This window comes from Vitis riparia, chromosome 10, assembly GCF_004353265.1.
Source record: "Vitis riparia cultivar Riparia Gloire de Montpellier isolate 1030 chromosome 10, EGFV_Vit.rip_1.0, whole genome shotgun sequence".
NCBI classification, from domain to species: Eukaryota; Viridiplantae; Streptophyta; class Magnoliopsida; order Vitales; family Vitaceae; genus Vitis; species Vitis riparia.
Window position 1 is genome coordinate 15,073,849 of NC_048440.1, and position 11,620 is coordinate 15,085,468.

General features: G+C 35.5%; 1 protein-coding gene across 1 annotated transcript; it reads left to right on the forward strand.

The window, feature by feature from the left end:
* Positions 1-984: 984 nt before the first annotated feature.
* Positions 985-3,056, forward strand: LOC117924341 (protein SRG1-like). The gene is made up of 4 exons (XM_034842954.1): positions 985-1,244; positions 1,540-1,787; positions 1,870-2,194; positions 2,552-3,056. Exons 1-4 carry the CDS (start codon positions 999-1,001, stop codon positions 2,816-2,818), a joined length of 1,086 nt encoding a protein of 361 aa, XP_034698845.1. The 5' UTR covers positions 985-998; the 3' UTR covers positions 2,819-3,056.
* The last annotated feature ends 8,564 nt before the right edge of the window (positions 3,057-11,620 follow it).

The following is an 11,620-nucleotide window of genomic DNA, read 5'->3' on the forward strand; positions in this document are numbered from 1 at the left end:
GACACTTCAGTAAAATTCTTCCACTCCATTTAGGTTCCTTTATAGTTCAAAAATACGGCCTAGATCGATCATCCAGTCAAGGATTTATTATAGGGCCTTGCAAATTAAGTCAAGGCTGTTTTTTTTATTTAGTCAAAACCTGCCACATGTTTTGGTGATAAATTTATAAATTAGACACGTTTATATACTGAAGAAGCTTAGAAATTTTTTGCCTCAACCAACACTTAAATAAGATAAAACGGCATCTATCCATCATACAACCAAGACCTGTCCAATGTTTTGGTATGTCATTGGTTGAAAATTATCTGCCATTTGCTTTTGATTTGTTAAAAAACAACTTAAATAGATATTCATTAATATATATATATATTTGCTAAATAAAAAAAGACTAGCATGTTGGTACAAGCTGTTCACATTGTTTACTTCTTGAAACATGGGCATTGCATTTGTCATAAGGGCATCTAAGAAAAGCTCCAAGAAGAGCTGTCACTTAACGTGGTTTACAGTCAAGGAAAAAAAAATTTCTTGGGCACCGAACCATCTTAGATGGGCAGAAACAATGAGCTGGAATGTTGGTTTGAATAGACAATAATTAATACCATCTTTGTGTAGTATCTTTTTTTATAATAAGTACGAACTTAAATTCTTAAAGATTGTCTAAAATTTGAGAGAATAAATTTTTCTTAATGTTTAAAATTTTTAAAAATAATTTTTAAAAGATATTATATTTTTAAGGCAAGTTTGAAAAGCTTTTGTATTTCTATTTTTAATTGGAAGTACTAAATATATACATTCAAACAACACCTTATACTTCTAGAAATATTCTGGGGTAATGGCTTACAAGTCGTAACGTGAATAACAATGGTTTGACACGGTTCAGTTGTATTTCTATTTTTTCTATTTTTCCTTTTTCTTTTTAGTCTTCCTCAAGTATATTTGCATTATAAATACCCACCTCCAGATGGTTCAATTGGTCACTGAAATTAGGCCAATTAGCAATGGCGTCGACACAATCTTCAACCTTTCGTGCTCCTATTCAAAGTGTTCAGGAGCTCATCAAAGAGCCCATCCCTGCAGTCCCACAGCCATTTATCCTGGATGATCCGCAGCCTCCAATTCTCTCAGCCAGCACTCCCCTGCCACTACTCCCCACCATTGACATGAAACATTTAATTATGAGTGAAACCGCAGGTTCTGAGCTGGAGAAGTTGCACTCAACTTGCAAACAATGGGGTTTTTTTCAGGTTTCTCTCAACATCGATAATCTCTAATCATTTTTTCTGTATTGCACTTGAACTTTAGGGGCTGTTTTGTTGTGTCCATGCAAATGGAGAGGACCATTTGGGGCGGCTGATAAAATTACTCAGAAATTAATGATTTGGCTCGTATGATATCCCTTGCAATTTTGTATGAAGTAGACCCCTATAATCCGTTTGCACCTTGCATGACATATATATAGATATTAAACCAAATCCAATATGAAAAAAATAATGACAAATAACAATACAGAAACTAAGATGTGTGTTCTTGGATGCATAGTTGGTGAACCATGGAGTCAGCTCTTCACTTGTGGAGAAACTGAAATCGGAGATCGGAGAATTTTACAAACTTCCCTTGGAAGAGAGAATGAAATACAAGATGAGGCCCGGTGATGTTGAAGGGTACGGGCATCTTCCAATCTGGTCAGAAGATCAAAAACTTGACTGGGCTGATAGGTTTTATATGATAACCAACCCCATACATACAAGGAAGCCGTATCTATTACCAGAACTCCCTTCATCGCTAAGGTTCTCTCTCATCATCATCTTCTTCGTCTTCTTCTTCTTCTTCTTCTTTCAGCTTTATATATGTTTTCTTCTTTAACTGCAGGGATAGCTTGGAATGTTACTTAGCGGAGCTGCAGAAACTAGCGATGATGCTTCTAGGGTTTATGGCCAAAGCTCTAAAGTTGGAGAAAGGAGAGATGGAAGACTTGTTTGAGGATGGGATGCAATCAGTGAGGATGACTTACTATCCTCCATGCCCACAACCAGAGCTGGTTATGGGGCTTACGCCTCACTCTGATGCAACCGGCATCACCATCCTTCTTCAAATTAATGGAGTGGATGGTCTCCAAATTAAAAAGGATGGGGTTTGGATTCCTGTGAGCTTCCTTCCAGATGCTCTTGTTGTGAATGTAGGAGACGTTGTCGAGGTTTCCCCACAGACTCCTTTCTCTCTTTCAAAAAAAATAAAATAAAATAAAATAGAAAATGCTAAATGGAATCCGCTCTATATTTTCGAACCCTAGCTACCATTTTCAAACTTAAATCTTTTGTGTTTTAATTAAATATCATTTGCAGCCCCACGCTTCATGGTTTTATGCACTAGTGGAGCTGTCACTCTGAGATTACAGGCACTGGCATGTGTTTCTCTTTAATATTCATTAAAACCTAAAGTATAATACAGGGGTAGAAAAAGAGTAGAACACACACACAACAACGAATAATGACTAGTACTTGAGGAAAAATGCCCCCTTTTTTACCAACTGCCGCGTCTTCCTATTTTGCAGATTCTGAGCAACGGGGTATACACCAGCATAGAGCACCGGGCAACAGTAAATGCAGCAAAAGAGAGGATCTCCATTGCCATGTTCTTCAATCCCAAATTCTCAGCTCAGATTAAACCTGCACCCAGCCTGATAAATCCTCAAAATCCGCCACTGTTCAAACAAGTAGGCATGGAAAAATACTTCATAGATTTCTTCTCCCGTAAGCTGGATGGAAAATCGTATCTAGAGCATATGAAGATAAAAAATGAGGAAGAATACAGTACCTGAAGTCAGGCTACATGTATATGGTTATGCTTAATTATGGTATGCTATGGTTTGGCAGTTGCATGGATCCTAGAAAGATTATAGCTTTGAGATGGGTAGTATTATTACTATCTTATTACGTACACTTGTCAAATAATTTCTGTAAAATAAGGATTTCCTGTAGCGAGTTGTTGTAATGTTGTTTCCATGTTATACATAAATAAGATTGTATAAATTATATAAAGAAGAAAAAAAATTTGTCGTGCTTGTGTTTCCTTGACACCACCATTGCTAGTAATAATAAACAAGGGTTTGTCAACATAAAAAAAAAAAAAAAGTTTTTAAATAGAGCTTTTAAATATTATCAGTTATTTTTAAAAACAAGTTTTTTTTTTTTTTTTTTTTTTTTTTTTTTTTTTTATAAAAAAACTTAGATATAAAAAACAAGTTTCTTAATTTATTCTTTGTAAAATCACTATGAACCTATATTAAATGTAAATTTACTCAACAAAGTATATTAATATTTTCATTTTTAGAATTTTTTTTTTTTAAAAAAAAACCCTCAAATTTGTTCTCAAAAATCAATATATTAAATTCTCTAAAACTGTTTAAGATAAAATAATAATAATAATAAAATTAATTGATATGTTTTTTTAAGTTAAAAAATTATTTTTTATTTTAAAAAATAAAAAACTATTTTTTAGAATAATTTTCAAATAAATCCTAATTCATTAAAACTTATTTTACTAGCTAGATGTTGACTAATAACTTATTTTACTAGCTATATTTTGACTACTAAGCCATTGTAAGGTGATAGAAAAGAATTCAATTTCTTGAATAGAAGAAATTGTATAATGTTGGTCCAATTTCAATTCTATATGAGCAAGTCTTAATTTAGTCATAGTTTTCTATTCTTAAATTATTTTGATTAAGGGTAACATTTCTCTTTTTTACACCGGTATCATCTTCTCAAATTTCATAATATTACACAAATTTTTGCTTTATATTAAACTATTAGACAAATCTAAATATTATGTTACAAAATTTATGTCTATTTTTAAACATTATATTAACCTATTTGTCAAGCTTTGTCTCCAAATTGTGATTAAATAAAATTATAAAATGACATTTTTATCCTTTCTTAGATCATGATGGAATGAAATCGTTTCAAATATGGTTCCCGTTCTTAATTCTTCTTTTTAATTCCTAGTCTCATTTCTCCCCACAATCTAATCAACATCCCCAAACTTAATTTGATTTTCCTTCTAAATGTTCTTTTATACTTCCTCCTATTCTTAACTTCATCTCTTCTTGAACCCTAATCAACATCACAAACTAATGAAAACCAATATGATTTCCCAATACCCTTTACATATGGTTTCCCATTTGAAGCAATTCCCAACCTCCCTTTTGAATCATACATTGAAGCCAATAAAAAAATGGATTTAGATGAGTATCAAAATCGACATCCCAAAATCAAACATAAAATGAAAAAGAAGTAAATCCATGATGAAAAAGAAAAAGACAAAATCCCCACCCATCTTATTCCCGATTCATCACCTCACTTTTCAATTGTCATCAACAGATGCATCTTCCTGAAATCTAATTTCCAATCAAACCCTTCTTTTTACCCATAAGCTTCAACCTTCCTACCTCAAAAATCCTTATCTTTTACTTTAAAATACTCATTTTCAGTTTTCAACTCATCTTCTAGTGTCCAGATTTGAAAGAAAAGAGAGCAGAGATATGTATGTTTTGAAATTTCAATATGTTCAAAGTTTCATTTTCTCATTTATGTGTGTTCATTTTTATTTGAAATATAAATAGGTTATAAATGTGTTTTTAAGTTGAAATGCAGGTCATGATTGAAAAATTTTGTGTCCAAAACGACCATTTCGAGGTCAAAGATGGTGTCGAGAACTGGTTCTATGCCATATGGCGAGCATGGTGGGACATGTCCTTAAGTTTGTCCATTTTCGTATGTATTAGAAAGTAACCATAGTCTTAAAAGCAATTATTAGTTTTTTTTTATCTTCTTTTCTTTCTTTCTTTTTTTCTGTTTTGCTTTTTTGATGGTAGAGTAGGGGAAGAGTGATTGTAAAGGAAGGGATGAAAAATTGTGTTGGTGAATTATGCTCATGTTGTGTAAATTGTTAATTACTCAACTAAATAGATCAACTTATATATGATATAAATAATTATCAAATAAAAATAATAAATTTAAGCATTATATAATTATTAAAGACCCAACACATCTTATAACTTATTTAACTAATTCAATAATCATGTACTATTTGATAATCAAATCGAATTAAATCTTAAGTAAGTCTATATATTTAACCTTTTCACTTAATTTTGATTTATTTATTTAAAATCAAAATTTAAATGAGTCAAATATAAAATTAAATAAGTTCGAGTTATAATTAGGTTAATAAATATGATTAATTCGAATTAAATTTATGCACTATAGGTTATAAAAAAACTTATTTATTAAATTGGTTACATAGACAAAAATGTGTCTCAACACAAGTATAATTAATTTAAATATGTGAATACCGTGTTGAATTTGAATCAAATTGATGAATCCTTTCAAACTTTACTACCTCGGATTGAGTCTTTTGATTTTTATAAAATGACTCTTTTATTAAATAAAAAAAACTAATAAATAAATGATAAAAGAGGAGAGGCAAATATTCTCGGGTGGGATATAACTCAAGATAAAAAAGATAGATTAGATAGGATTTTAAAAAACAAATTTGAAAGCCGAGAAGAAATGGATGGTTTTCAAAAAGCCATTGGTCTCATGCCTAGATGAGAAGATATAGGATCAATTCAATTTAATACAATTGAAAATTTGAAGATGGATATATACAGGGTTCCCATTTCATTTCAATTCAAAAAATTATCTTTTTTTTAAAAAAAAAAGAATAATTGTGAGTATATATAGAGACTAGCCGATGAGAGATAAAAATGAAATATTTGGTTAAAATGATGAAATAATTCCCAAATAAAAAATTTAACAATTTTCATGTTTTTTATTTATTTATAGAAAAGTAACTTATTTTTTTACATAAATGTCATTTCTTATGTCAACTTTTACATGTAGGTTTTAAGAGAAATAGTTTATTCACAAGAAAATAATGAGGACATTTTTATCCAAATAATACCAAAAGATGGTGAGAGATTAAATTTCAAAAATTGAGTTTTGAGAGGCTCTTTTAATCAAATAACCCAATAAAATATATATGAAAATAAAGATCATAAACAAAAGATATATGATGCCCTTGGGGGTTAGTTTAGAATCATTAGATTAACAAAAAAAAGGTTTTCCAAGTTAGAATTTCATCTACACTAATTAAGGTGATTATTATGCATTGAAAAACAAGTTAATGTTAATTAATGTAACTCGATGTTGATTAAATCTAATTTATAAATTAATTTAATAGAGATATCTTAGAAATAGAGGGTGGTGAAAAAACACCTTCTTTGTTTTTTTCTCAATAGCTAATTGCAAATGATTGGTAATTAATTTTGCATAAAAAAAACATTATTTGCCACAAAATTTTTTAAATCATTTTCCAAATAAATTTTTGTTAATGGACCTAACTGAAGAAACCTTCATTTGTGACTATTTCATAATATTTTCCTATTTGTAATAGTGCCCAAAAAAGGTTTGGGTCCACCCTTTGTTTTACTCAGATTAATCAATTCTATTTCTTAATAAAGGGATTAGTAAATGGGATTAGGCAGAAAGTAGTTCATAGTTGTCGGATGATGCAAAATGTGAAAATACTCGAGCACTGATTTAGCAAAAAGAAGAATCTGTTTCTATTCATGCATCAGTTACAGTAGACTAATGGCTATATATATATATATATATATATATATATATATATATATATATATATATATTACAGTGTAACTAACCTAACCATCTAACCATCTATTGAACCACCTAACCATTCTCTAACTAACCATAACAGCATCTGTTAGAGAGGAGAGGAATCAGCTGCTGGTGCGGGTGCTTGTCTATCATCCCCCCGCAAGCTGACTGGTCTCGGGACAACAGAGAGACGAGTACGAGCGGCTGAGAACTGACAGCTTGGAACATGTTTAGTAAAGACATCTGCCAACTGGTCGGTAGAAGGAACATATTGAATCAAAAGCTCTTTGCGAAGGACCTTATCACGGACAAAGTGAAAATCAATCTCTATGTGCTTGGAGCGGGCATGGAAGACAGAGTTAGTTGCAAGAGCAGCAGCACTGATATTGTCACACCAGATCATAGGAGTGTCCGGTTGAGGAATGCACAATTCTTTGAGCAGAAATTGAACCCAGGAGACCTCAGCGGCGAGAAAAGCAAGTGCCCGGTACTCCGATTCTGCACTACTACGAGAGACGACACGTTGCTTAGTGGAGGACCATGAGATGAGATTGGTGCCAAAAAAAAAAACAAAAGCCACTGGTGCTTCTTCTATCATCGGGACATGAAGCCCAATCTGCATATGTATAGCCTTGAAGAGACCAAGATGGTGAGGCATGGATAGAAAGACCATGAGTAGCAGTACCTTTGAGATAGCGAAGTATGCGTTTAGCAGCTTGCAGATGAGAAGTGGTAGGATGAGCCATGTATTGACAAGCTCGATTTATTGCAAATGAGATTTCTGGTCTTGTAAGAGTGATGTACTGAAGAGCACCCACAAGACTACGATAGTGAGTAGCATCAAGAGTAGATAAAGGTTCTCCATCTGCTGCTGATAATAATTTTCCCAAAGCACCAGGTGTGCTAGCAGATTTGGCCCCAAGAAGATCAGCACGCTCAAGTAGTTGATGTATGTAGCGTTGTTGATTGAGATGAAGAACATGAGGAAGCCGAGTGACTTCAATGCCAAGGAAGTAGCTAATATCCCCAAGGTCTCGAAGAGCAAAATGAGAGCTAAGCTGAGAAATGATATGATGGACCTGTGGTGGATTGCTGCCAGTAATGAGAATATCATCCACATAGATTAAGAGGATGACAATATCAGATGCAGAGTGGAAATAAAATAAAGATGCATCAGCCCTTGAGCATTGGAATCCCAACTGTAAGAGAAAGGAGCTGAGCTTGTGGAACCAGGCTCGAGGCGCTTGTTTAAGACCATAGAGAGCCTTCTGTAGATGACAAACATGAGTGGGGCAAGAGCTATCTTCAAAGCCTGGAGGTTGCATCATGAACACCTGTTCTTTAAGATCTCCATTTAAAAAAGCATTGTGTACATCTAGTTGTTTAATAGGCCAGTTGGAAGAGACAATAATGGAGAGAACAAGCCTGATAGTGCAAGGCTTCACAACTGGACTGAATGTCTCAAAAAAATCAATGCCATAGGTTTGATGAAAACCTTGGGCAACCAGCCGAGCTTTGTACCTATCAATGCTGCCATCAGGTTTATGTTTGAGTTTGAAGACCCATTTACACCCAATAATTTTGGCATTAGACGGAGGTGGCACCAAAGACCAAGTTTGATTCTTCAATAGAGCTTGATATTCTTGTTCCATAGCAAGCTTCCAATTGGAGTCTTGAAGAGCCTGTTTGATAGTTCGTGGCTCAGCCATAAGTGAGGTAAGGTAGGTCTTCTGCTTACAAATACCAGATTTGGATCTGGTAATCATAGGATGGCTAGGAATTGGAGCTGTGGAGTCCTGGAGGGAAGCAGTAGAAATCTCAGTTGTTTCATCCACAAATGGCACCTGAATGAGCGGGGGTAAAGACAAGGAGCTGGCTGGAGGTGATGTGGGGACTGGTTCGGATGGGATAGCTGGAGGAGAGCTGGTTGTGGAGGGGAAGAGAACAGGAGATGGAGGAAAAGGAAATGCTGGAGTGACAGGAAAATCAGCTGATTGGTGGGAAGGAGAAGTCAATGTCTGAAATGGAAATGTAGTCTCTGCAAAGACTACATGCCTAGAGATATATACTCTGCCAGTTGTAGGATTAAGGCAAAAATAACCCTTATGAAATGTTGCATAACCAAGAAAGATACAGGGTATGGACCGTGGTTGAAATTTGTTGGAGTTGAGATGTCTGAGGTGTGGATAACAAAGACAACCAAAGACTTTGAAATGGAAATAATCAGGTGGGTGTTTGTAAAGGAGAGAAAATGGGGAGCTGTAATTGAGCAAAGGAGATGGCATGCAATTGATAAGGGTAACTGCTGTAGTGAAAGCATAGGACCAAAATTTGGATGGAAGGGCAGCTGTGTAAATAAGAGTGAGCCCGGTTTCTACAACATGGCGCATCTTGCGTTCGACCCGGCCATTTTGTTCAGGTGTATAAGGGCAAGAAAATCTATGGAGTATACCATGAAGAGATAGAAATCTGGTGAGGGCAGTGAACTCTCCACCATGATCTGTTTGAAGACATTTAATGGTGGTCTGAAACTGGTTTTCAACAAGATTTTTAAATTGAACAAAAGTGGAATGAACCTGGTCCTTAGTAGGGAGTAAATATAACCATACAAACCTAGAGTAATCATCCATGAGCAATAAAAAATATTGGGCACCTGTGGAGGAAGGAACAGGTGCTGGTCCCCACAAGTCTGCATGGATGAGTTCAAAAGGAGAGGAGGCCCAGGAAGTGGACAAAGAGAAAGGAATTTTGTGACTTTTGGCACAACAACAAGCATTGCAAACATCAATTGTTTTATTTGAGTTATATGAGTTGTTACATGTATGAAAAATTTTCTGAAGTATTATAGCAGAAGGATGGCCAACTCGTTGATGCCACAACATAGTAGTAGGCTGAGTTTTTGTGAGAAACACTTGATGTTTAGAACTGGCAGTAGGTGAGCTGATAGATGAGGTAGGAAATTTGTAGAGTCCACGTTCAAGTTGGCCTTGGAGAAGAGTCACTTTGGTATCCTTGTCCTTGACAAAAAAGGAAGAAGGATGAAATTCAAGAATGGTATTATTATCAGTACAGAATTTTGACACACTGATGAGATTTGAAGTGAGTTTTGGAACATGAAGCACATTATGTAAGACAAAGGGTTTAGCAGAAGTGTGGAGAAAGGAATGACCAACTTGGGTTATGGGTAGGGACTTACCATTGCCAACCATCACAGAGTCAGTACCATTGTATGGAGTACCATTGTGGATATTAGCAGCCGTGTGGGAGAGATGGTGAGTGGCGCCTGAATCCAAAAACCAGGAGTCCATTGATGCTGGGGAAGGTACTGCTATCATGGCTTGAGCAGGAGGAGTGGGACCAGTTTGAGAGGTTGATGAGGCTGGTGCATGTGGCCCTTGATAATTCACATCAAATCTGTGATAACAAGAGAGGACCATGTGCCCAAACTTGCCACATAACTGACATTGTGGTCGGTTATTTGTCAGGGATCGATTATTGTTGAACCGGTTAGGGCGATATCCTTGAGGATGTTGCTGTCGTGAATCTGGAAGAGTGTCAGGTCGTGGGGTTGACATGAATGGCTGAGGTGGTTTCCCTTGAGAGGGTTTGTTGGACTGTGACCTTCGTGGTCTGTTATGAGTTGCAATATTGGCAATGAGGAGGTCTTCTCAGCAGCTGTGGTTTGAAGATGCAGCCTCTGTTCATGAGTCAGAAGGATGCTATGTACCGCATGAAGTTGAAGGTCATCATCTCTAGCTGTGAGAGAAGCCATGATGGGGTTGTATTCAGCCCCTAGTCCACTTAGTAATTGAAGGATTTGATCCTTTTCTGGCACTGGTTCTCCAATAGTTGCTAGACTATCGGAGATGTGTTTATGAGTTTTTGGATGTATTCCATCATGGTAAGAGGGCCTTTTTTGGTTGTTTGAAAAGCAAGTCTCAGCTGCATTGTTCTTGCTTTGGTGGAAGCAGAGAGGCTTCGTTGGAGGGCTGTCCATGCTTCATGGGATGTTCGTAGCCCAACAATTTGTCCCATAACATCTGGGGTGAGAGAAGAGTAGATCCAACTCAGGATCATACTATCATATCTCCTCCAAACCAGAAAATCTGGGTTCACTTCTCCGGTGGATATTATTTTTGGAGGACATGGTCTCCGACCTTCAATATGGTCCTCAAATCCATTGGCATATATCACATTCTCCATTTGTGTATGCCAAAGGATGTAATTATCTCTATCTAGTTTGATAGGAAGAGGATGATTCAGCATGCTCATGTTCAGGGTAGAGGTTACCTGAGAAGAGACAATCTCCGACGTGGTTTGTGTTGATGAAGCCATCGGAAACTAGGTACTGTATGTTCTTGAAGCTTTCTTGAGGTGAGTAAGAAAAGCAAAAGATAATCTACAGATGATGTATATCAGAAGAAAGTTGCAGCAGAAAGAGTTGTTGGAGATTTCTTGATTGTCTTGCCGGGGAAAGAAATCAGAAAAAAAAAATTCAGGAGCCTATGGCTCTGATACCATGAAAATACTCGAGCACTGATTTAGCAAAAAGAAGAATCTGTTTCTATTCATGCATCAGTTACAGTAGACTAATGGCTATATATATATATTATATATATATATATATATTATAGTGTAACTAACCTAACCATCTAACCATCTATTGAACCACCTAACCATTCTCTAACTAACCATAACAGCATCTGTTAGAGAGGAGAGGAATCAGCTGCTGGTGCAGGTGCTTGTCTATCAAAATGGACCACTTGCTGATTTGCATCACTAAAAACAAAATCCAAGATGTCTAGGGGGAATGATTTTCAAACACGCTTATTTCAAAACTTGACTAATACTGACTCAAACTTGACTAGTCAAAGTAGACAAGAAGTGAAATAAACCTACCCTTTTCATACCAATTAAGCACTTTTACACTTGTTTCTTTCTTG

Bases quoted from the DNA above. Each gene is read 5' to 3' on its own strand.
- LOC117924341 (XM_034842954.1), top strand. From the start codon at position 999: ATGGCGTCGACACAATCTTCAACCTTTCGTGCTCCTATTCAAAGTGTT. The intron at 1,245-1,539 runs GTTTCTCTCAAC...TTGGATGCATAG, and splicing joins AACAATGGGGTTTTTTTCAG to TTGGTGAACCATGGAGTCAG. The intron at 1,788-1,869 runs GTTCTCTCTCAT...CTTTAACTGCAG, and splicing joins GAACTCCCTTCATCGCTAAG to GGATAGCTTGGAATGTTACT.